Source organism: Oncorhynchus keta, chromosome 35, assembly GCF_023373465.1.
Source record: "Oncorhynchus keta strain PuntledgeMale-10-30-2019 chromosome 35, Oket_V2, whole genome shotgun sequence".
In the NCBI taxonomy this organism is placed as follows: Eukaryota; Metazoa; Chordata; class Actinopteri; order Salmoniformes; family Salmonidae; genus Oncorhynchus; species Oncorhynchus keta.
Window position 1 is genome coordinate 36,122,486 of NC_068455.1, and position 26,963 is coordinate 36,149,448.

The 26,963-nt window shown below is 43.4% G+C and overlaps 1 protein-coding gene across 1 annotated transcript in view; it reads right to left on the minus strand.

Moving 5' to 3' along the window:
• LOC118368446 (disks large-associated protein 2-like) overlaps positions 1 to 26,963 on the minus strand; it is a 166,183-nt gene that overhangs the window by 4,721 nt on the left and 134,499 nt on the right. Inside the window, exons 5-10 of the mRNA XM_035752557.2 lie at positions 21,242 to 21,310; positions 17,733 to 17,922; positions 16,414 to 16,633; positions 8,129 to 8,188; positions 3,360 to 3,745; positions 16 to 101 (exon numbers count right to left, since the gene is read on the minus strand). Of these exons, the coding sequence (XP_035608450.1) occupies positions 16 to 101; positions 3,360 to 3,745; positions 8,129 to 8,188; positions 16,414 to 16,633; positions 17,733 to 17,922; positions 21,242 to 21,310 (1,011 nt within the window). The remainder of the gene's footprint in view (positions 1 to 15; positions 102 to 3,359; positions 3,746 to 8,128; positions 8,189 to 16,413; positions 16,634 to 17,732; positions 17,923 to 21,241; positions 21,311 to 26,963) is intronic.

Below are 26,963 nucleotides of genomic sequence, written 5' to 3' on the forward strand. Positions count from 1 at the left end.
AAAAAGTAATTTTACCGTCTGTCAGCTTCCACCTGGATCCCCACAGAATGGTATTCCTTCGACCCTTTACTTTCTGACTCCGAGTCGGTGGCTGCTTCCACCTAATGCAGCATAATAACATAGCAACAGTATTCTCATTATTACCGCTCTCAGATGTCCGTGGGGTTATTGGTTTGGGGCCGGTGCTGCACCTCGTCAACTCTAAGCGGCCTGTCAGAACATAACTGCAGTGTGATTTATGGAGGCAGAGAACCCAACACAACCAGTTTGTCTACACCCTCAGCACAGTGATTTATACCAACAACAAGCTGCCGTGGTGGAGATACACAGTGGTGGTAGTTTAAAAAAAAGAAACCTATTACAAAACCTGATTAGGGATTTACCGAGGTGTGATCACCAGGAGTTTGGTGTGTGACACAGACACACAGATTTTGGTTAGTGTTCATTGGTGCATGGTGCTGGCCAGGGATGATAGAGACTGATCCCTGTTTGTCCTGAGGGTGCACGGATCCTCTATCTGAACCCCACTCTCTCCATATGATTGGCACCCTTAATAAAGATGAGCAAAAAAAGACTGCATTACAAAAATATGGTGGGACATCTCTGATGATATGGGACTGTTCTGCTCCCACTGGTCTTGGGGCCCTTGTTAAGGTCAAAGTTATCATGAACTTTACTAAGTACCGTGACATTTTAGCCAAACACCTGGTTACCCTAGCCAGGAGGCTGACAGTTGGCCGCAAGTGAATCTTCCACCAAGACAATAACCCCAATTGAGCAATTGCATTAGTATAAAATAAATAAAAATAATTTTATCAAAGCTGCCAATAATTATGGACCTGACTGTATTTCAAACAAAAACCATTGCATCCTGTATGGCTGGCCCTTTATTAGAAGTATTGTCAATAAAGGTTTTATCCTGAAGTTACATATAACCTACAGTCTACATGGACTAGTAATATTTGGGAGGCAGGTGTATGTGGTAGCTAGAATTAGTCCTTGAGAAGCCCACTCCCAGGCTGTGTCTCTGATGAGTAACACAAGTGTGAGAACAGCAGACTTCTAATTTTACAATTTACTATATGATTAGCAGGGTAATTTGAAAATCAATTCATCCACATTTTAATCCTCCTTCCCTCTGAGAGATCACACCTTCCCCCAGTTCTGAGTTAATGGCCTGACCCTGACAGAGTGTTCCAGCCGACGCAGGCAGAATCCTGACTAGGGCCAGCATGGAACGGCTGTCTGTCTGAGAGCCTTAAGCCTTAAAAGCTCCAAACTCACATTAATAACTATTTAGCTTTAAGTGGTTTGAAACGAATGGAGGAGTGTGTGTTCATGTCTAGTAGCCATGTGCATCGATAGAGCCCTTTTGCCCTCCTCTGAAAAAAGTTGTTTTCTTTTACTAAATACTTTTTATTAAATGTTTTGTCTATTTTCTTTCTTGCAACTATAAATGCAACAAATTGCCTATCAAACTACATAATTTCTCATGAAGTCATTTATCTTGAACAAATGTCCCCTCCACCGCCCTCCTGCCACCACGAGCGTGGCGGTGCCTTGCTGCATTCTTCCTCGTCACATGCACATCCGCCGTGCAGTGAGTTTGAAATGAATACCGCGTGTAGGTGTGCTTTGCAATTGCTATCATGTGTCGTCTCACGTACAGGGACAGGGAAGAAAGCAACAGCAGTTTGCATCTGTCAATAGTAGCACAAATTCAAATCAAGTAAAGACTAGTCAGTTAGTTGTGACAGCATAGCCTCGTTAACTAGCTCATTCATCTAGCCTACACTAGCGATGATCAGCTGATACAGCCCACCCCGTAGTGGTTTGAGCAAAGAAGTTGTTATTCTTCTAGCTCCCTTTCATCTGAGGTAAAATGTAAATTATGTTACACTGCAGAGTAGCCTGGTACAAACAGCACAACGGGTGACAGTGCTCTGACCCCCCATCTTTCCCAGAAAGAAAGTCAGCGGTGAGTTGCTGCTGGTTGAGGTGACCTCTGTTACTTTCTGGCACAAAGCAAAGTCCATTTCAGAGAGACTGCTGCTCTATGATGGATGAGGAGAGGAGATATTTTGGAGAGCCTGGGCAATGTTCAAAGTGTGCTGGCAGAGACAAAAAAAAAACCTGGTTTGGTGAACACCCACACATCATGTTGCACACACACACACACACACACACACACACACACACACACACACACACACACAGCACAGGTGTGAAAACTTTGGAAACTGTAGGCATCAGCATTTTACTCAGACATGGCTTAGTCTCACTGAGATGAAGGTAGGTTGGTCGTGAGAGTAAGGTCTTGCTACAGGATCCATTCTTATACTGTCCCAATACGGACACCGTACACTTTAATGTACCCCAGAAGATGAGGGGTAAAAACTCAAACACAGCGGGGTCAAAACTCAAAGTGCAGAAAGGGTCAAAGGCTAAGGATTAAAATTGGGGTCCTGCCAGAAGTAAGGGGTGAAAGGTCAAATTATAGGCTATAGGCTACACTTCCAGAGGTTAATTATACTGTACTGTATATCCCCAGGAGGTTTGTGATGGTGCAGGTGAATTTAGATTGATCTTACTACACTGGCCAAATACTAGTGGCACAGTTTAAAGATACACTTTGTAGGAAGTTTTGATGCATTTTTTGCATTGCATGCAGCCCTTCTGGTTGTTTCAATAACCATGGACCTTCACACTGCCAGCCATCTCTAATCAAAATGCTTCTGTATTTTACACACATCACTGGAGCCAATTTGAAAACCAATATAATTCAGGCCCACCACGATGAGCGTAACGACGTTCAGCTCAGCCACTTAAAATCATCATCATTCATCCCCTAGGATAGGCTGCCTGATCATCTCTGGGTGACTGAGACTCACCTGTCTCCACAAACAAGCAGAACAACTCTAATATTCTCTATTGATGAAAGGCTGTGTGCAGTCTGAAGGGATGCCTGTCTACCGGTCTGTCTGTTTTGTTCAGGGGCATGGACACATCTGACGTCCGCAGACTGAGTGTGTGATCAAGCCCCTTATTCTCAGGGTCACAATAGAGTGAGAGAGGGCGAGAGAGACTCATTCAGTAAAGCGAGTTGAAAACAAATTAATGGATTGCAGTAAGATGACTCATTGGTGCCATTTTTAGACCTAAAGGAGAATGGGATGTGTGAGTGTGTGACCTTATGAATGTGTGGGTGTGTGTATGCACAATGTGTAGGCCTGTGTGTGTGTGTGTGTGTGTGTGTGTGTGTGTGTGTGTGTGTGTGTGTGTGTGTGTGTGTGTGTGTGTGTGTGTGTGTGTGTGTGTGGGTGTGTGTGGGTGTGTGTGTGTGTGTGTGTGTTCCTCACCTGTATCCCTATGGAGGAGCGTGGTGTTTTGAGGTACTCCTCAGCCTTGGACACCAGGATGGCTTTATCACAGGTCATCACTGAGCTGTGACTGTGACGGTCTGTGGGCGGGTGCCTCTTCCCAGACCTCAGCCCAGCTGCCTCCATGGCTATGGTCACGGCCTTGGCACTGTCCAGGCTGTCTGTGGAGTTATACAGGGCCCTGCCCAGGCTCAGGCCCAGCCCGTCCCCCCACCCTCGAGGGTGCCTGCCCTCATGGTACGTGTCCTGGGTGGACTCTGTACTGCTCTGGGCAGTGACGGAGATGAGGGGCTTGGAGCCTGAGGTGGAGCGGGGTGGGACCGGCGGAGGGGTCGTCTTCTTGTAGTTGTTCGTGTACGTGACCGCTGAAAGATAAGAGGTCAAAGTTAAAAGGAATGCACAGTTGAAGTCAGAAGTTTACATACACTTAGGTTGGAATCATTAAAACTCGCTTTTCAACCACTCCACAAATTTCTTGTTAACAAACTATAGTTTTGGCAAGTCAGTTAGGACATCTACTTTGTGCATGACACAAGCCATTTTTCCAACAACTGTTTACAGACAGATTATTTCTCTTTAAAATTCACTGTATCACAATTCCAGTGGGTCAGAAGTTTACATACACTAAGTTGACTGTGCCTTTAAACAGCTTGGAAAATTCCAGAAAAGTATGTCATGGCTTTAGAAGCTTCTGATAGGCTAAGTGACATCATTTGAGTCAATTGGAGGTGTACCTGTGAATGCATTTCAAGGCCTACCTTCAAACTCAGTGCCTCTTTGCTTGACATCATGGGAAAATCAAAAGAAATCAGCCAAGACTTCAGAAAAACAAATGTAGACCTCCACAAGTCTGGTTCATCCTTAGGAGCAATTTCCAAATGCCTGAAGGTACCACGTTCATCTGTACAAACAATAGTACGCAAGTATAAACACCATGGGACCACGCAGCCGTCATACCGTTCAGGAAGGAGACGCGTTCTGTCTCCTAGAGATGAACGTACTTTGGTGCGAACAGTGCAAGTCAATCCCAGAACAACAGCAAAGGTCCTTGTAAAGATTCTGGAAGAAACAAAAGTCTCCACATCCACAGTCAAACGAGTCCTATATCGACATAACCTGAAAGGCTGCTCAGCAAGGAAGAAGCCACTGCTCCAAAACTGACATAAAAAAAACAGATTACGGTATGCAACTGCACATGAGGACAAAGATCGTACTTTTGGAGAAATGTCCTCTGGTCAGATGAAACAAAAATAGAACTGTTTGGCCATAATGACCATCGTTATGTTTGGAGGACTGGTGCACCGTGAAGCACGGGGGGGGGGGGCAGCATCATGTTGTGGGGTTTCTTTGCTGCAGGAGGGACTGGTGCATGTCACAAAATAGATGGCATCATGAGGATGGATATTGACGCAACATCTCAAGACATCAGTCAGGAAGTTAAAGCTTGGTCGCAAATGGGTCTTCCAAATGGACAATGACCCCCAAGCATACTTCCAAAGTTGTGGCAAAATGGCTTAAGGAAAACAAAGTCAAGGTATTGGAGTGGCCATCACAAAGCCCTGACCTCAATCCTTTTGAAAAATGTGTGGGCAGAACTGAAAAAGCCTGTGCGAGCAAGGAGGCCTACAAACCTGACTCAGTTACACCAGCTCTGTCAGAAGGAATGGGCCAAAATTCACCCAACTTATTGTGGGAAGCTTGTGGAAGGTTACCCAAAACGTTTGACCCAAGTTAAACAATTTAAAGGCAATGCTACCAAATACTAATTGAGTGTATGTAAACTTCTGACCCACTGGGAATGTGATGAAAGTAATAAAAGCTGAAATAAATCATTCTCTCTGCTATTATTCTGACATTTTACATTCTTAAAATAAAGTGGTGATCCTAACTGACCTAAAACAGGCATTTTTTATGTGGATTAAATGTCAGGAACTGTGATAAACTGAGTTTAAATGTATTTGGCTAAGGTGTATGTAAACTTCCGACTTCAACTGTATATGTATATGTGGTAGTTGAAGTAGGTGAGGTACTGTAGGGCTTTGCTGTTGACGATCAGAGAGAGGAAAGACCACTGAGTGCTATTCACTGTAGAGGGTTGACAGCCCTTCTCCTTACATGTACTTGATGAGCAACGGATTCTAAGAGAATATGGTTTTACATCCACAGAGATGGACTGCTGGACTAATAAATTACTTTGGGTTTGATGTGTCCTCTTCTTTAAAAAGAGAGCTTTGTAGGAGCAGCCCAATACAAACAGCTTGTCCATTTAAAGAACATCTAATGATCAAAACCCAGAGTGGTCTTGGCTCATCAGAACTCTCAGAGAGGGAATGAGGAACACCCTGAATTATACAGTAGGTAAGCACTTAGTTTCCCATTCACAAAATTATCTCAAAGAGGTCACCAAGATGAGTCAGTAGAGAGAGAGTGTAACAAAGAACAGATAAAACAAAAAGAGATAGACATGGAGGGAAAGCGAGAGAACAAGAGAGATAGAAAGAGAGGGTGAGGAAGAGAGTGAAAGAAAGCGAGAAAGCGAGAAAGAGAGAGATGATTCAGCAGAAGGACCTAAATAAACACATTATTACTAAGCAAGTCATGCAATGGGGACTCATAACTCTTGCCCCTCATCTTGGCAGTGTTACTTAGCATTTAGGCTGTCCATTCACGTCCAGGCACAGTTTGAGGCATGTACACAAATACAAAAAATAATAATAATAATTCAACAACAACAAATGATTTTAAATGATGAAATTGTAAAAGGAAAGAAGTATTTTCGGACCTGAAGGTCATAACTACAATGGCAACCATACCAGGCAGACAGGTGGTTTACTTTACCTTTAAATCACACAATAACTAACCAGAGAGAGAACCTGCTCTTCATCTCCATGACAACAACATGGACACATTTTCTTCACACTAAACAAGAACATTGTGCTGACAAGAATGCTGCTGAGTTAAGTGGTAAACTGTGCTTTCCGAATAGAACAATAGTAACTGTTTTTTCTTTAAATATTTTCTTAAAACTCAAAAGAATTTCTTATGGAAAACTTTAGCATTACAAATTCATCATGCTGAACCGTTTTGTGCTTAAACGCCCCAAACACACACACACACACACACACACACACACACACACACACACACACACACACACACACACACACACACACACACACACACACACACACACACACACACACACACACACACACACACACACACACACACATCCAGTTTAATTAATTTGAGACACAATGAGTGTGATTCAAGTGCTCAGTCTCCGTTAGGGAATCGCAATTTATCAGGTCTGAATTGTATGCTAATAGTAGAGAGAGCGAGGGACATGTCATTAAGAGCATTTCTTCCAGATTAAATTGATCACTCTCAGAAAACAGTACGTTATTTCACAGGCTTTTAAGGATATGTAAATTATCTGGGAAGTGGATGGATGGAGAACTCTATTATCATCACTGTCAAGAGTGTCCCTGCCCAAAAAAACAAAACAAAAACTAAGATGAAAACTACCTCAGACACTAACTAAAACTACTTCAGAGAGAGGGGAGGGGGGGGGGGAGCACGAAGTGAGTGCCTAGAGAGAGAGAGCAGAGAGAGAGAGAGCATGAAGTGAGTGCATAGAGAGAGAGAGAGCAGAGAGAGAGAGAGGCAGAGAGAGAGAGAGACAGAGAGAGAGAGAGGCAGAGAGAGAGAGAGGCAGAGAGAGAGGCAGAGAGAGAGAGAGAGAGAGCATGGAGAGCAGAGAGAGAGAGCTTTGAGAGAGACAGGACAGGACAGGACAGGACAGGACAGGACAGGAGAGAGAAGTGTGCCATACACCAGTGACTTCCTCTTTGTCACTCCATAGCTGACAGCACACCATCTGCCACAGTGGCTGATGTAAATATCCTTGCCTGAACAAAATGACTTGACAAAGTGCTCTGCCCGCCATATGATTCAGTAAGGGCCAAGGAAATAAACATAGAAACCTTGGCCTGTACAGAGGAGAAGGGTGTGTGTGTGTGTGTGTGTGTGTGTGTGTGTGTGTGTGTGTGTGTGTGTGTGTGTGTGTGTGTGTGTGTGTGTGTGTGTGTGTGTGTGTGTGTGTGTGTGTGTGTGTGTGTGTGTGTGTGTGTGTGTGTGTGTGTGTGTGTGTGTGTGTGTGAGGTGGGTTGCTGCAGTCCTGGCTGGACCTGGTTAGAGAGAGAGGGGGAATGAGGTGTGTCTGGTTGAAGGGAGGGGCAGAGGGAGGGAGGCAAGGGGGCTCATAACTGACAGACCATCAGTTATGTGGGCCAATGTCCGGAAAGCGTTCGTCATCGATAGCGTCATGGATAGCGTCATCGCTAGAGCACTCACGACTTCTCTCACTCCCTCAGCCCGTTTCAGGAGGGGGAGAGGATAACGGCGTAGAAGAGGAGTGGGTGCGGGATCTTTTTACATTCCACAGTCCTTTTTCAATCTACCTTTGAGATCAAGGCTTGTGCCTGATGAATCAATAAGGTAGAGAGATGCTCAAGGAGAAAACAGCCAGGAGTGACCAAACAGGAACACAGAGACAGTCGCTGGGTCTCAGCAGTAAAACAATGTGGTGGTGTTGCTGTGCGTTGTCTTGATGGATTTGATAAGCCTGTGTGATGGTGGGACTGCTCTTTCACAGCATTTGAACTGTATTTCATGAATAAATAATAATGACGCTGGTTCAACAAATACTTTTCATCACCAGCTATTGGCTCGGACAGGAGGTTTACCTGGGGTTTCGTGGGTCGTCCGGTCAATGGTGCAGGTAGAGGGAAGGCGAAACTGGATCCCTGAAACAAGCCAGCCAATCACATTCAACATCCTGCCTAGTGCCCAGAACATGCACCAATCACAGTACACTATACAGAAAAACAGCTACATACTGTAAGTGGCAGATAAATCAAGGATAATGTATCAATTCAAACACCATGATTGGATTGTGAGGAAGCAGCAGAATACTTTTTCCTTCAACAGTAAAATACAGGTAACTGACAAAATAAAGGAAACACCAACACAAAGTGTCTTAATAGGGTGTTGGGCAACCACAAGCTGCCAGAACAGCTCCAGTGCACCTTGGCATAGAGTATACAAGTGTTTGGAACTCGATTGGATGGATGCAACACCATTCTTGGTGTTATGTTGATGGTGGTGGAAAACGCTGTCTCAGGTGCTGCTCCAGATCTCCATAAGTGTTCAATTGGGTTTAGATCTGAGACACACACACACACACACACACACACACACACACACACACACACACACACACACACACACACACACACACACACACACACACACACACACACACACACACACACACACACACACACACACACACAAACACACTAAGCATGATGGGATGTTAATTACTTAATTCATTTAGGTACCACACCTGTGTGGAAGCACCTGCTTTCAATATCCCTTTGTATCCCTCATTTACTCAAGTGTTTCCTTTATTTTGGAAGTTACCTGTATATTCACACAGTGAAAAGAATGGTGACATTTGTGGCCATCTATCCATAGAAATATGCACTCAGAAGATAAGGCGTTTGGCTAATAATTAGCTGACTAAAGTTTTGGTTCCTTGATGATCGTTTTTAACTAGCAATCAGATGTACAGTACACTGTACATTTCAAATGATTTAAATGTGAAATGAAAGATATGTCCTTATACAAGATATGACCCTAGTTGACCCTGGAAACTGTAATAGGGTCAGTAAGAGGCTATGAGAAGACGTACAAAGAGGAAGCAAATCCCAGCAATCACGCTGAGACATTTACGCATCACTCTCAAGCTAAAGCAGCTGAGATCATTGGCTGGCTGTTAGACGGCATTAGCATCCTTGTAAGAAAGCTGAGCGTTTAGCATGGCTAAACAGAAAAGAATGAATGATGGATGGGCAGTTAAAGGTATGGGCATTGGCAAGCATGGCTCACCTTCCTGGGAGGGCTTAGAAAAAGAACTTCATGCACTGCCATGTTGATGAGCACTTTGGGGATTGCTAAGCAACGAACGGAACGCCATAGTAGGCAATGAGGGAGGAAGAAGAAGAATCTCTTCACGTTCCTAACTTGACAGTAAGCAGTAGGTGATAGTAATTATAATAACTACTAAAGGAGAGAATTTTTAACTTCCAGTTATCAATGTTGGGTAAAATAGCCCATCCAAAACAACTAAGAACAGTCTAGGCTGATCACACGCTGTGAGGTGAAGTTCTCTACACCGACACTTTCATGAAATCACGAGTCAGAGGTGTGTTCATGTTGCATCAAATGTTGCTGTCCTAATGTGAACACCATACAATTGGTAGGTCATAACGTCTTGGCCTGCTTCTAGACGACACTGTATCTAATGAAACATCCAACAACGCAGCAACAGCGAGAGGAAGCCTGATGTATTATGCAGTGGAAAGGAAGTAAATGAATGTGACAATACAACCTAATTAACTTCTCTCCTGTGAAAACCTTGTCAGATTCAGCCAATTGATCTAACTTTGCTAAACGGCAGCACATGAAAATAAGGAATTTAGCACAGTTTCTGCTCAAAACAATAGGACAGAGTATCACTTCTTAGACTCAAATACATTTCTAATCTAATACATTTCTCATCAAATACATTTCTAATCTAATCTTTTTTTCTCCCAGTGTACTTTGTTAGGGCCCATGATTTAATGGGCTATTTCATACACAGCTCCTTAATAAGGATAGCACAGAAGTATCGTGTTTCCTCTGGCTGGTGCCTTGCTGGTAGCAGAGCTGTCATTCTGTATTTTCAATAGTCTTTGGGATCTGTTCCCAACACTGGGCACAAAAATATACGACCCAGCACCAAACGCAGTACAGTAGGTGTCCAAATAATACGCCTTCAGAATCATCATAACCATGCAGTTTAACATTGTCACTATCCCGGGTATCCGGGTCAATAATAATGTCACCAGTAATTCTTAGAAATAATCTGGTGATTTACATGTTTTGTTGTATACAAAAGGATGAACATTAACATTTGGATAGACTTGAGTAGCAGCTGTAAGAATGACATTCTCAGTCTTTGGTTCCTGAGCATGAGGATGATCAGTGACAGTAGAGACACGGCAACATCACTCCCCTGTGGCAGACAGACAGACATGACCTCCATGCCATTGCTACCTGGGGATGGATGGAGTTGACATTGAAAGGGAAACATCCCAACAGATGTCTTTGAAGTTTCTGTCAAATATCTGTTGATGTATACAGTGTAGGTGTTGGACAAGAATGACAAAAGCAAGGGATAGGCATAGTAACGGTGTGTGTGTGTGTGTGTGTGTGTGCTAGCACTCTGGTACCCTGTAAACCATGACCTCTTTTGTATTCTAGTCAAATGCAAGGGAGTCTGTTACCCATGTTTGCGAATGGTTGCTGTTCATACAACGACCTGTACATTGCTAGACATGACCGCCTTGTCCACCTGACAGCCAGTGAGGTGAGAACGGTAGTCTCCCCAACGGCACACATCCTTAAACATTCTTGTGTATGTTAGTTTGATGTTGATGATAATGCATTTTCCTGTGTACCAAATACCCCAGATATTGTTGTTTTAGGGGAGGCCAGCTGGAGGTGCTCACATGGAGCAGGCCTTTGGTGACACGCTTCTTAAAACTTTAAATACCAGCCCCTCGTATCCAGCTTGGACAGCCTTGGATATAGGTGCAAGCTAGTAGCACTGATAGTTGGCCGTCTTGGCCACGTACATAGGCTTACAGTTTGTGGCCTCCAGATTGCAGGTCTGCCAAAGACTAAAGAAAAGCAATTGGCTTGGTACTGCTCTGTTTCAGCTGTTATGGGCAGCCTAGCTGTTGGAGAACAAGGTGCTTTCTGTATCTTTAAGTGTCCATGCATACAGAAAACCGTTGAAATTTTTGAATCCTTTTTGAATGTAATGTGATTTGTGGATTCAAATAGTCTTTAAAGTGTGTGTGCATATGTATCTGTGGTGTGTTTCTGCACGTGTACAACACATATAGTGAAAGTATTCCCAACAGTCCAAACAGCTACTGAGTACTTCTGTTCCATAATCAGATTTTATGAACAATGTCAATTCCCGAGGTTCCCGTTTGTTCCTATAGAGTAAATCCAATCGCTCATATGATCCAACAGCCAGTCTTTGGGATGTATGGTTATATGATAACTTCCCAGATTTACTTTGCTCCATTCCGGAGTGACATTGAACAGAAAACTCAAGATATGTCATGGAAAAACAATATATCCACAGAAAAACAATGTATCCACAGAAAAACAATGTATCCACAGAAAAACAATGTATCCACAGAAAAACAATGCATCCACAGTCAGAGCAAAGATTGTCAAGAACCATAAGCAAAGGGCAGTCTATTTAGTCTACCACAGAGCTTCACAGAGTCTTTGGTAAAACATGTGGTAAATGCCATTTGTGAGAGACGACAGACTCATCGATTAAAAATGATACATTCATGACTAGTCCTCTTAAAGAACCGTAAGAACAGTTCACGTCAATGTTCACTAATGCTTACAGCAGTTCAGAATGCTTTGGTCCATCAGTTCAAGCCAAGTGCAATCGAAGTCTGATGTACACTCAACTTCTTCGATGGTTCATCACATTCTTATGGTGCATTCCATTCAACGATGTGGTTGCTGCCACTAATGTAGTCAGTCAATGTCAAACACATTAATGGGCAGGGGGTTATCCTATGCAATAGGAAACACTCATACAGAGCTTTACGTGGCCATGATTCCCAGAAAATACACCGCCTTTGGACATCAATACTAAATGTTCCCATGCTGTAATCTGCTACCGATACATTCACCGCTACATTCTTCTTACTGTTCAGAGTGTCAGAGACATGTATGTTATCTCAGCACTGTTGTACTCATATCTCCCACTCCATAGCTCCACACTAGAACTCCTCTTCATGGACCGGGGTTCCCACTGGGGAGTCTTCTGCTGCCACCTGTCCCACAGAAAGGCCTGGTCACAGTGAGACTTCCCTGGGTTGTCAGGAGCTGTCTCCCCCTCTGGATCTCCAGGGTCCTCAAAGACATCCATGCCAGAGGTATCTGTGGCTTCCCCTGTGGCATCCTCTGGCTCCATTGGTGCCATCTCAAATGGGGACAAGCTAATCCTAGCTGTGTCTTGTGATAATAGTAGTGGATCTAGGCCTAGGATGACTAGCTCTGGGTGGCACATAGTGGCTGAGTCCAGGTCTACTGAGTCTGGGGTGAATGGACTGTCCAGTCCGAAGGAGAACAGACCAGGTGAATGTATTGTAACTTGGTCCTGTGGTTCTGGATCTTCAGGGAACTCAGTAGGTAGGTATTCATGCATTTGATCTAATCGGTACTCCATAGCTGGGTCCACAGACACTAATTCCATTTGGTATATAGAGGTTTGGTCCAGACTGGGAGGGCTCAGAGAAACTGGGTCTGGTGGTGTGTACATGGCGATTGGGCTGAGATCTGATGAACTCACACTAACGGTCTCCAGAGGTTCTGGCGGATCCAAGAAGACTGAGTCCAGATCAGATTCATCTGAGGAATTGAAGGTGGTTATGTCCAAATGGACCATAAATGGATCAGATGGGCAATCAGTGGCCTGGTCCTCTGATTCTGGACAAGGTGGCCATTCTGGCTCCAGAGAGTCATCAAACTCATCAAACGAGTCGATGGTGACTGGATATGCATGCACTACTATTTCCGATGAGAATATGTCTAAATCTAAAGGGATTGGATCCGGGAGGTCTGGAAAGCAGACAGTGGCTAGGTATTGTGATTCTGAATCAGGTGGGATCAGACACACATCCAGGGGTTCTAAATCAGTTGGGCTCTCTGGATTAACTATGACGGTTGGGCAAATGGTATCTGAGTGTTGATCAAGTTTCTCTGATGAGTACACATTTGTAGGGGACAGTGGTTTTCTCTCTGGCTCTGTTGAGACTATAGAGCCTGGGTCTAATGGTTCAGGGTCTGGCAGACACGCAGCAACTGGGTCTTGAGACATTGGATTTTGCTGGCGCACAGTATCGTCTTCTACAAATTCTGAATCTGATGCGGACAAGTCAGAGTCTGACTCTTGTGGTGGGGACACAGTAACCACAGGTACTGGATATGGTAGGTGCATAATTCTTGGTTCTGGGACTAGGGGTTTCACATTAACTGAGTCAATTGATTCTGTATCTGAGGGGGTCAGATTAACTGGGTCCAGCTTGTCTGTTTCTTCAAGGTACACATTAGCTACGTCTGTGGGCACTGGATCTGGAGAGCGCAAAGCCTTTGGGTACAGCTCCTCTGAATCTAGGGGATCCTCAATGGCTGGATCCACTGACTGTGCTTCTGAGGAGCTCATGCTGACTCCATCAGGTGAGAACCGTGTTGATAGCCTCTTCGTGTTCTGGTCTAGTGGTTCTGGGCAAACCACAGTGTTTGATGAGTTTAATGGCACTGATTCTGGTTGGATCATGGTGACTGGATCCACAAGTAATGGATCGAGAGTGATCGGGATAGAACCCTCCACAAACAGCGATGCCGGGTGCCTTAGAATGGCTGGGTCCATTGAGATCTGTTTTGGAAGACGGCGCCTAACGATGGCCTGCTTTTCCTGCATCTCTCCCTCCTCAGGACAGTTGACGGCTGCGTCCGCCGTGCTCTGTCTCACCAGCACCTTGCTCCTGGCCTGCGTCCCTACTGACAATTGAGCCACTTTAGTCTGTTTCCCAGCAGCCCCTGTTCCCCCAGACGCCCCAGGCTGTGGAGACCACGTGTTGTAGTGCTGCGTGAAGCTGTTGAAGTTACTATTGAAGGCCCTGAGCTCAGTACACAGGTCCCTCCTGAGATCAGACAGCTCACGACGCATGGCCGACACTTCCTCCTTCCACTGCATGCTGATGGTTGCAGCCAATTGTGCCGACTCCTTGATACTGGCCTGGATTGCTTTGGGTGAGGGCCTCTCTGGGGCCTGGACGCTAGCTTTAGGGGGCCTGAACAGTCTGGGTGAAACAGGGGGCCCAGACTGGGGTTTGGCTGTAGCACCGAAACTCTCTTGGCGGTACAGTCTGTCTCTTCTGATAGGGCAGCCTAGATCGTCATGGGCCAATGGGCCTGTGCCTGCCACGTCTGGATGTACACTGGCCTGGTACTCAGGTAAGCTAGTGGCTTCCTGTGTATATTTTCCCTCTGGAAGACAAACGTAAATATGTGTAGTATGTCATCAGGCCACAGGTGTGAGCAGCTGGAGAAAATGTGCTATCAGAGCCACAAAGCACAGAAATCAAGTCATGCAGTTTTTAGGTTAAGAAATGTATGAGTCAAAATAAGACTTGAAATTGGCCCATATCTTTAGTGTCTAAAAATCGTTATTACAGTATGTGCTTGAAGCTACAATGCTACACAAGGAAACCTTCAGGAACATAAACTAAATGTTCACAGTCCCATTTTGACTCATATTTCTGATGATGGTTTACACTGCCTTCCCAATCTGAAATGAACCTGTATCATGCTTCTTATCTTTTCACTGCACAGAGACAGCCCCAAAAACACATGACAAAGAATAAGACGCTGTTAAAACCTACTGTATGCATGGTATTCAAAACCTCTGGAAGATTGACCACATATGACACAGGTGTAACTTTGTGCACTGGAAAGAAGCAAAGATGAACATCCCCGCCTCTATCAGGAAGTATAGTATGAACCCTATTGAATTTCATGACGTCCAGTATAACCTATCTACCTGAAGTCAGAGGGGAGATCCAATCGCCCAAAGACTCCTGACATCAGACACACCCCACACCATAGATTACATGAAATTGCAATTACACATTTTAAGATGCTGTTTTAGTTTGTTGAGAAAGCAGTGTAAATAACCTGGAAAAAGTCTATCAAAAGCACAATTCTCCAGATGGCCACACCTTCTCTGACCCTTCCCATATATCATTGGTAGAACTGCACGGCACAAAGAATGGGTACAACTGAAAAACTGTTGATCTTCTTGTTGTTTTTGTGCAGATCCAGGAATGGAAAACAATAGCATGCCTACTATTTCTCCTCTGGCGAAGCAGGTGACCTTAGGGGACCGTTTGCCGAAGTGCTTTTTAGTCACTCAGTGTCACACTCACAGTTTATTTTATTTCACACTAAAAATATATATAATTTTTGTGACCTCAATTTTGTTGACCAGCGCAGTTATTACCCACCACATCTGTAGGAACTGAACTGTAGAATCTGTGGGAGAGAAAACTCAAAGCACATGGTGTGTCCATCACTTTGTGGTTTGTAAGTACAGGTAGATAAAGCTGTGGTAAACCCATTCAGTCATGAAGACTCTGGAGTTGAAGGACTTCATCTCAGCCCTTTTTCCCCTGCCCCAGAGTGTCAGTCAAGCTGAGAACACACCCAAAGCACCTGTGGCTTATCATGAAATGAGGTTTAGAGTCAGATTGTGCTCAAGGCGAACAAATCCATCTAGTAAAAGCAAAACCTAAGGGAGAATAAAATCCATCATTGCCTTAATCTGAAAAGGTCTCATGATATAATGTTCACTTCATGTACCTGCAGAATGATTTCAATAGGGTTCATCACTTTACTCTCTGATATGAATGATGAATGAAGATATGAATTACTGTATTGAAAATGCAATATGATGGATTGGCTCAAAGCAACTCATAAACTGTACTTGAATACAATTTTTATATCAACAATCAGGAAATATGTAAAAGTGATTCATGCAAACGTATGAAGCCATTTCATAAAGCATTTCAAGGGCAGAGCATCACAAGAAATCTCATGTGCATGCTCTTAACTTCATCAATCTCACTTGATACAACATTTTGATATTTACAAGTGGTAACTGTCTAAATGTATATGTATAAGGATTACTTTGCATGGCTATTTAAACATATCATCCACTTTGGATACGAGCTGTCATCTTAATCAATTGTCCATACACTACTGTATACTTTATGTGTGGTGTCTGTCTATGCGCTGCAGTCCCCTCCTTCCCTGTTGGTCTTACCTGTGGTGGACCTGATGGTGGAGGTGACAGTGGAGGAGGTCAAGGTGGGGATGCAGTCATCATCCTGGGAGTAGCCAGCCTGGATGGCCCTCAGGTAGCTGTGGCTCCGTGTCCGGAAACAGCCGGGCAGGTCCAGAGCCTCCACAGCCTGGGATTCCACCTCACTGAACACCGACTCACATACTGACTCAAACTGACCGTTTATATCTGTCTCACTCACCTGCAGGAGAGAACAACAGGGAGAGAAAGGTTCCATTCACATTTTTCAATTTTCTTTTCGTTTTTGCCGTCGTGGGAAAACTTAATTGGTTGTTTACAAAGTTTGGAGTTATGCTCTTTTCTTCCACTTAATAGAAAAGTGTTTGCTTGAAATGGGTGTCAACTAATTGCCAGGAGAGCAAATGTTTGAAAAGGATAGCGTCTGCAGAGAGGTAAACAAAATTGTATTGTTCAAATTCGGGTTTAATTTGAACATTTTCTTGATACGTAATTGCTTTGTGAAATGTCAAGTCTATGAGTTGCTCAGCAGGACAATGTTCTTTGCTTGTTGTTTTTCTCAGTTTCTTCAGTTTGCCGCAGTAGCTCACATTATGCATTCTGTAAGCTAGATCTATGATGACATTTTTAAAGGATTGGAGGAATTCAAGGTCACATTCTGTAGTGGCATAGCATACTGTATGAGTGTTAGTTCCCTCTGGATCCCCTGAGAGAATGTGAGTCCTGACCTCGACAGAACCATTATTTTGCAATCTTATTATCCTCAGACAGATATGCATCTTGCGATTTAAAGATATCAATTTAGGGAAAATGAAATGGTCTGATTCTATCTCGCCGTGGCTATTTGGCAATCTTTAAAATCAGAGATAAGGATCCTGTTCTATTGAAAGATGTATTATCTTGTAATAACCTCAGCAAGGTTCTGTGGAGGCAGAGATAGACCCAGGGAATTAGGGGGAGAGAGGTTGAGCTTTTAAGACTTGGGACAAATCAATACACCCCGACTTTAAGAGAGAGATTTAGATCTTAAATGAATATAAACCAGAGACATAACATACTCCATTTGGCTTGTACACATTAAAATGGATTTAATGTCTATTCTAAAATGCCCTTCTAGCCAATCAGAAACGAGTATTCAACAATGCCATGGTATAAGATCAAAGTACCTGAATCTAAGGGAGGTTAAAGACAGCATTGAATAAAGGAAGAGAGAAAGAACGCGAAATCCAGGAGTCAGAGTCAGGGCAGATGGCCACCACGATATCTGACATAAGACAATGACAATATCCTGGAAATATCATTGTTATAGGCCAGAGACTCACCTGGCTGACCTGGCTAACACAGCTGGCCTGGCTGAGAGTGCTGACCGCCCGCATGTAGCTCTGGTTCCTGGAGCGGAACTGGGCTGCTGGGAGAGGTGGCTGCTGGGAGTTGTAGTTGGTGGAGGGCTCCAGGGCCATGCTGGGGTGATGGGGGTGCATGTCTCTTGAGGCCTGCAAGTGGTAGTTCTGACTGAATGGAGAGAGAGCACGAGAGAGAAACGACAGAGAGAGAGAGACAGAGACAAACACAGAGAGAAATAAAGACAATAGTCATCAAGGTGCCGTAGAAATGAGCTTAATAGTTTGACTAATTAAACAAGTCATTTGACACAGTTGTTAAAAAGGAGGAAAAAACAGAAGTGTTATTAACTTCATGGCAGACATCCTCTGGGCGAACTGAACTTCAGACTGAGACTGATTATGACATTGCATTCCACAGGAGAGGTGTATCTTCCTCACCCCAATAAACCATTGCTGTGCTCAACAGTGTCCTCGAAATTGCAATTCGATTTGCTATTGTGCTGAAACATTCAGTCAATGCTTGAAGATTAGGTAAATGCTAATTAGGAGCTAGTTAGCAAGCAGAGCAAGAATTTCTGAGAGAGCAGGAGAGTCAGCCAGGTCAATTAAATGTGCTTCCCCAGAAGGGCAACATAGCCTTTACTCACGGAGTCAGGGAGAGGTTGGACTAGAACTGCTAGCATTTTCAACCAGAAATGACATGTTAAGTGCAAAGAGACAGATGGAGGAAGAGATGGAAAGAGAACAGGTAAGTGGAGAAAGCATAGGAATACAAAATAAGTACACCTAATGTCAGATAGGGACGAGAAAAGCAGTTTTCTAGACTTTGTGTAAAGGAAGAAAAATGTGTATTTTTTAGTGTGACTAAAGCCAGTGTGATTAAAATCCTGCCACTCCCTCAAGAACTGTCAGAGATGGACCTAATACATGTACAGTATACAGCGTTCATAGACCATATCAATCATTCACACACTGTATGGCAGGTTATCCCTGAGTGAGACGACATCCAGAGATGAGCCTAGGAAACAAGCGGATTCAGGTGCAGAGGCTCAGTTAACTTCTTCGAGATAGGGGGCGCTCTTTTAATTTTTGGATAAAAAACGTTCCCGTTTTAAACAAGATATTTTGTCACGAAAAGATGCTCGACTATGCATGTAATTGACAGCTTTGGAAAGAAAAAACTCTGACGTTTCCAAAACTGCAAAGATATTATCTGTGAGTGCCCCAGAACTAATGCTACAGGCGAAACCAAGATGAAGTTTCATACAGGAAATGCCCCAGATTCTGAAGACGCTGAGTTCCAATGTCTCCTTATATGGCTGTGAATGCGCCAGGAATGAGCCTGCCCTTTCTGTCGTTTCCCCAAGGTGTCTGCAGCATTGTGACGTATTTGTAGGCATATCATTGGAAGATTGACCATAAGAGACTACATTTACCAGGTGTCCGCCCGGTGTCCTGCGTCGAAATTATTGCGTAATCTCCAGGTCCATGCGCGTTCCATTTCTTCAGAGGAGAAACTAAACTGCCACGAATGACTTATCATCGAATAGATATGTGAAAAACACCTTGAGGATTGATTCTAAACAACGTTTGCCATGTTTCTGTCGATATTATGGAGTTAATTTGGAAAAAAGTTTCGTTTTTTTTCTTACCCAAACGTGATGAAGAAAACAGAGCGATTTGTCCTACACAAATAATATTTTTGTAAAAACTGAACATTTGCTATCTAACTGAGAGTCTCCTCATTGAAAACATCTGAAGTTCTTCAAAGGTAAATGATTTTATTTGAATGCTTTTCTTGTTTTTGTGAAAATGTTGCATGCTGAATGCTAGGCTAAATGCTATGCTAGGCTATCAATACTCTTACACAAATGCTTGTTTAGCTATGGTTCAAAAGCATATTTTGAAAATCTGAGATGACAGTGTTGTTAACAAAAGGCTAAGCTTGAGAGCAAATATATTTATTTCATTTCATTTGCGATTTTCATGAATAGTTAACGTTGCGTTATGGTAATGAGCTTGAGGCTGTATTCACGATCCCGGATCCGGGATGGCTAGAATCAAGAGGTTAAACTTACTAATATACTATTAAAAACAGAGCTTAGTCACTGGTCAAGACCAGCTACCACTGATACATTCAGTTAACCTCTTGCTCCTACCTGACACGCAGGCGTCCCATCTAGACATCTGGAAATGCAAATGCACTATGCTAAATGCTAATAGCACTCGTTAAAACTCAAACGTTCATTAAAATACACATGCAGGGTATTGAATCAAAGCTACTCTCGTTGTGAATACAGGCAACAAGTCAGATTTTTAAAATGCTTTTCGGCGAAAGCATGAGAAGCTATTATCTGATAGCATGTAACACCCCAAAAGACCTGCAGGGGACGTAAACAAAATAATTAGCATAGTCGGAGCTACACAAAACACACAAATAAAATATAAAACGTTCATTACCTTTGACCATCTTCTTTGTTGGCACTCCTAGATGTCCCATAATCACTATTGGGTCTTTTTTTTCGATTAAATCGGTCAATATATAGCCTAGATATTGATCTATGAAGACTGTGTGATCAACGAAAAAAAATAGCGTCTTATAACGTAACGTCATTTTTTTAAATTAAAAAAGTCGACTAAACTTTCACAAAACACTTCTAAATACTTTTGTAATGCAACTTTAGGTATTAGTAAACGTTAATAAGCGATCAAATTGATCACGAGGCGATGTATATTCTATAGCTGTACGTCTGGAAATAATGTCCGGGTAAATCTCAACCAAAATATCCGGTCGGAGACCTGAAGAAATGGGCTGTCTCTTCTTCGTTTGACCAAGAAACAAAGCCTAGGCAAATGACAAGACTGTTGACATCGTGTGGAAGCTGTAGGAATTGCAATCTCTGCTCCAGGTAATTTGCTTTCCCATAGACAATACATGCAAGTGGCGCATTGATATATTTTCCAATTTTCAGTGATCAGATTTTCCTGAGCTTTTCGATGAAACGCACGTTCTGTTATAGTCACAGCCGTGATTTAACCAGTTTTATAAACGTCTGAGTGTTTTCTATCCACACATACTAATCATATGCATGTACTATATTCCTGGCATGAGAAGCAGGGCGCTGAAATGTTGCGCGATTTTTAACAGAATGTTCGAAAAAGTAGAGGGTCGACTTAAGAGGTTAAAGACTGAACCAAATCCGTGCTGTCAATATAGCTAAGAGCCCATGTAGGTTAGACAGAGCCCTCGTTGTGTTCTACGATGCTATATGGCTTGGCGGCATGGCAAGAGAAATAGGAGATTGGCCTGGCTGACTTGTCATTGACTAGGAGTGAGTGTTTGCTGTACAAGGTGTCCATATTGAGTCTGTCAGCGGGGCTCAGTGCCAGCTGGCTTTTCAGCCTGACCACCGCAACATGGCAGCACCAGAGAGTGAGAGCGAGGGGGGGTAGGAGAAAGAGAGGGAGAACACTGTGCTTGTACTCACCTTAAGTCTGCAGCAAAATTGGTGATGTAGTTCCGCACGTCACTGTTCATTTTATCCACCCGGTAAGAGCTGTGGGCAGAGAAGAAGCAATGTTACTAAGTCCACTGCTGGGGGGAGTCAATCGATGCGGGTGGGACTGAGATCACGGTGCAACGTCAATGGATTCTGATTGAATTTGTATGTTTGTGGTGACATCAAATGTTTGCCTGTGATGTTCACCAAAGTCCAGCAAACATTAGGGTGATACAAGTACATGTTTATGGACAACCTGACCACCGTAACTGCAACTAATGGTATTAATGGTCATGTGGAAGTTGGTAAAAGGTGCATACTGACAGAGTGGTGTCAGTAAATGGTGTTTCATGGCAGACAGTACCTCATGTTATTGGGAAAGTGAAAGCTGGATACCTAGTCAGTTGCACAACTGAAAGCATTCAACTAAAATGTGTCTTCTGCATTTAACCCCACCCCTCTGAATCAGAGAGGTGCAGGAAGGGGGGGGCTGCCTTAATCGACATCCACGTCTTCCACGTCCGGGGAACAGTGGGTTAACTGCCATGCTCAGCGGCCGAACTATTGCCCGGTGTCTGTCTGTATAACACACAGATAGACACACTAGACATCATGGGGGTATTATCCAATTATGATGACTTTTAGCTTGAACGCAAGGTGCACACAGTTGTACGATTCAAAAACAAAATTAGTCTTAAGAAGATCATCAGCAATGATAAGTAGGCCATGGCTCATTTACGCATGAAGTGTAAAACGCACTCAGTTAAAATACAGAGGATCTCGTCTTAAATAAAAATAGTAATTTTCTTACGGCAGATTAATTGTGCGTAACTGAGGAGTAAAATACAACTTAAAGTCCCAGCCATGAACAATGAAAGCAGCTCCAGCTTTTAGCTGACATCAGATGAAAAACGCAGCACATTGACTGACGGAGATAATGTGCATTACTTCACGCATCCCCACAGCGACGGCGTAGAAATGACTAGTATAGTCGACAGAGCTTAGACAATCTGCTTCACAAAAAGGCGACCCTTTATTTTTTTTACCCCTGTACATTTGCCTTTAATGTCTCTAACTGTTGCTAATGCACTTCCCATTGGTGGCAATTATGATACGATGTGAATCTCTACCTCCCTTCTCACTTTCTCTGCCTGCCTTTCATGCTGGCTGTGACTGGGACCTTATATATATATATATATATATATATATATATATATATATATATATATATATATATATAGAGAGAGAGAGAGAGAGAGAGAGAGAGAGAGAGAGAGAGAGAGAGAGAGAGAGAGAGAGAGAGAGAGAGAGAGAGAGAGAGAGAGAGAGAGAGAGAGAGAGAGAGAGAGAGAGACTAGGCATTATAACTTCTGGGAAATGTGTGTGTCTGCTCTATAACAGGAAGGACAGCATCCCAGACAACCAGAACTAAGCAAAGCCCAATAGAAAATAACCACTGTCTGACTGTTTACTGTCAGTGGGACTGAAGATAATGAGTAGTGAAGTTTAGCCTCATCCCGGAAAGGGTCAGGAGGGGGTCAGGAGACAGTAAGGAAGACAGAGGGACCTGCAAATGGGTTTAAGCCACATTATAAATCCATTATAATCATCAGCATCTAATTATGATAAGCCATTATCATCCCCATCATGAACATACAGTAGGAGAGCGAAATAAATAGCAGGTACATGGCAAAGAATATATAAGGCAATGTTTACATGACCCCTTTTCAAACAGACCCTTGTTTACCACTGTTTTTAAGAACCATTCACACAGACCGGAAATGACCGGAAATGGCCCTAGGTTCTCTATGGTGTCGTTGGTCAGGGAGTGACAAGGGGGGTGTTCTAGCTCAATATTTCTATGTTGGTATTTTGTATGGTTCCCAATTAGAGGCAGCTGGTAATCGTTGCCTCTAATTGGGGATCATATTTAGGTAGCCATTTTTCCCCACTTGTGTTTATGGGATATTGTTTTGTGTTTGTGCACCACTATTTTCACATTTTGTTATTGGTTTATTGTTTAAAGTTTCACCGTAATAAAGGTGTGGATCTTCAATCACGCTGTGCCTTGGTCTGCTCATTACGACGATCGTGACAGGAAACCTGTATTTTGGTTACAGGGTCTGGGAAAATGCAGGAATCATGACTAGGTCTTTTGGTTACAGGGTATGGGAAAATGCAGGAATCATGACTAGGTCTTTTGGTTACAGGGTCTGGGAAAATGCAGGAATCATGACTAGGTCTTTTGGTTACAGGGTCTGGGAAAATGCAGGAATCATGACTAGGTCTTTTGGTGGGTTTTAATTGACTATGTTTTTGTTTTTTTACCCTTACCCCTTTCAGATATTCCAGAAAGCTGGTATAAAAAAAGCAGCCATGGTTAAATAGTGGGACTTTGGTCTGTGTATTCACTGTAGACTACCCGCATGTTAGTGTTCCAGTGTTGGGCTACCTGGTTCAAGCCAGGCTGAAGAATTCTGCCTGTTGAGGCCGTATCTTGGTTAAAAGCGTTGGGCCAGTAACCGAAAGATCGCTGGTTCGAATCCCTGACCAGACTAGGTGAAAAATGTGTTAATGTGCCCTCTAGCAAGGCACTTAACCCTAACTCCTCCTGTAAGTGACTAAAATGTCTGAAAGGGATATTATAGTCCATAATGACTGTATCCTTAAAGGCAACAATGACTTAACTATGAGGGAAAGTACCACACATATCTACTGTATATAGTAGAAATCTTATGGGAACAGCTCAACAAACAACGAATCAGTGTCTCAAACAGCAACTAATCAATGGAATGGGATTTCACTCCGACAATGAGATGTGAGAAACAAGTATGATACACAATCCGAATGACTATTTGCCTTATGTCACATCAGTAACTGACAAATGCTCCACGCATGTTCATTTGAATTCATTACGAATGCTACTCAACAGGCTAATCACAATTTGGAGAAAAAACGTTCTTTTAAAACCTGCCTCAAATAGCTGGGATTGATTTCGCTTGGCGTAGATCTTGTCTCCCCCCCCCCCCATTCCCAATGAGAAGGCAGCCATTAGAGAAAGTGTGCCTCTCTCCAATGAGTGAGGAGTGCTTCTCTGCTCCTCTATCAAACGCTATGTGTACCATGCCTGATTGACTCATTAACTTATCCTGCTATGCAGTGATGCTTTATTTAAATGCCTTTCCAGTCATCATCACCACTAATACATCCCTTAAATGAGTTTGGCTAGTCCCTTGTATCGCGGCGTGAAATCCGATACAAATTACATTCATTTATTATGAATTAAAATGACCATCAACGTCAGTCCCCTCTTGTGGTGGGGCGTTTCAGCTGAATGGCCTAGAGACAGGCTTGTTGATGGTGATGGATTCTTTATTGGTGAGAAAGTGGATAAAGAGCCACCCTGTCAGCTATGAGAGGGACGTGACACAAACCAAAGGCTGTTCTCACTTTAACACAATTAGCTACAGGAACCTCTGCCGTCAAATTTACACCCACCGCGACCCCGAGGAAGAGGAAATTGCTTCAAGTGGGAACAGAAATAAAACCTTGCTCACACACGTGACTCAAATCCAATCCAATTCAGTCCAAACAAGCAGTGAGCCATGATATTATAAGAGCTTTCATGTCAGGTGCCACTCATATCAGCAGTGCCACTCAGATCAGCATTACTACTCAGATAAGCATTACTACTCAGATAAGCATTACTACTCAGATAAGCATTACTACTCAGATAAGCAGTACTACTCAGATCAGCAGTACTACTCAGATCAGCATTACTACTCAGATCAGCAGTACTACTCAGATCAGCATTACTACTCAGATCAGCAGTACTACTCAGATCAGCAGTACTACTCAGATCAGCATTACTACTCAGATAAGCAGTACTACTCAGATCAGCAGTACTACTCAGATCAGCATTACTACTCAGATCAGCAGTACTACTCAGATCAGCATTACTACTCAGATCAGCAGTACCACTCAGATCAGCAGTACTACTCAGATCAGCATTACTACTCAGATAAGCAGTACCACTCAGATCAGCAGTACTACTCAGATCAGCATTACTACTCAGATAAGCAGTACCACTCAGATCAGCAGTACCACTCAGATCAGCAGTACTACTCAGATCAGCATTACTACTCAGATAAGCAGTACCACTCAGATCAGCAGTACCACTCAGATCAGCATTACACTCAGATCAGCAGTACTACTCAGATCAGCAGTACTACTCAGATCAGCAGTACCACTCAGATCAGCAGTACTACTCAGATCAGCAGTACCACTCAGATCAGCAGTACTACTCAGATCAGCATTACTACTCAGATAAGCAGTACCACTCAGATCAGCAGTACTACTCAGATCAGCATTACTACTCAGATAAGCAGTACCACTCAGATCAGCAGTACCACTCAGATCAGCAGTACTACTCAGATCAGCATTACTACTCAGATAAGCAGTACCACTCAGATCAGCAGTACCACTCAGATCAGCATTACACTCAGATCAGCAGTACTACTCAGATCAGCAGTACTACTCAGATCAGCAGTACCACTCAGATCAGCATTACACTCAGATCAGCATTACTACTCAGATAAGCAGTACCACTCAGATCAGCAGTACTACTCAGATCAGCATTACTACTCAGATAAGCAGATCAGCAGTACTACTCAGATCAGCATTACTACTCAGATCAGCAGTACCACTCAGATCAGCAGTACCACTCAGATCAGCATTCCACTCAGATCAGCATTACTACTCAGATCAGCAGTACCACTCAGATCAGAGCGAAAGTATGGCACAAGCCAGGGTCTAAAACAACTAATATATAAAGTCTCTTTTGAGTTCCTAAGTAGTCTAAATTAACATGCACAATTCAAAGGGAAATTAGTAGGGCCAGGAGTTTTACTGACCATGTGACCTTACCAGGCAAAACTCTGGGCCTCAAGGTCAGCCTGTCACACCCTGATCTGTTTCACCTGTCCTTGTGATTGTCTCCACCCCCTCCAGGTGTTGCTTATTTTCCCTGGTGTATTTATCCCTGTGTTTCCTGTCTCTCTGTGCCAGTTCGTCTTGTATGTTCAAGTCAACCAGTGTGGTTTTTCCCTGTGTGCCTGCTCGTCTACTAGTCCTCCCAGTTTTGACCTAGTCCTGTTTCTGGACCCCGTTCCCGCCTGCCTGACCATTCTGCCTGCCCTGACCTCAAGCCTGCCTGCCATTCTGTACCTCTGGATCGCTGAACTGGTTTTGACCTTTCGCCTGTCCACAACTATTCTCTTGCCTAGCAATTTTGGATTGTTAATAAACATCTTGGACTCTAACCATCTGCTTCCTGTGCCTGCATCTGGGTCTCTCCTTGTGTCCTTTTACTGCCAAAACTACTGGGCCTAGAGGTGAGGCTCAAACTTCAATAGCTGCAATAGGCGCCACAGACAGGCAATACCGGAGCAGTCCTGACGTGTCACAGGAAGACAAATGGTAAGACAAAGCGAATACTATTCAGTCATGAATGAAAGGCCTCCACAGCAGGCATTCTTCAGCCTGGCCTGAACCAGGTAGCCCAACACTGCAACGCTAACCAGGGAGCCCAACACTGTCTACAGTGAATACAGGAGGAAATTCAACTGTCTTCATACTTGTGTTGTCAATGGACTCTGAGGCAGGTCGGACAACATAAAATGATCCATATAGATATTCCTCTTTCACTAAG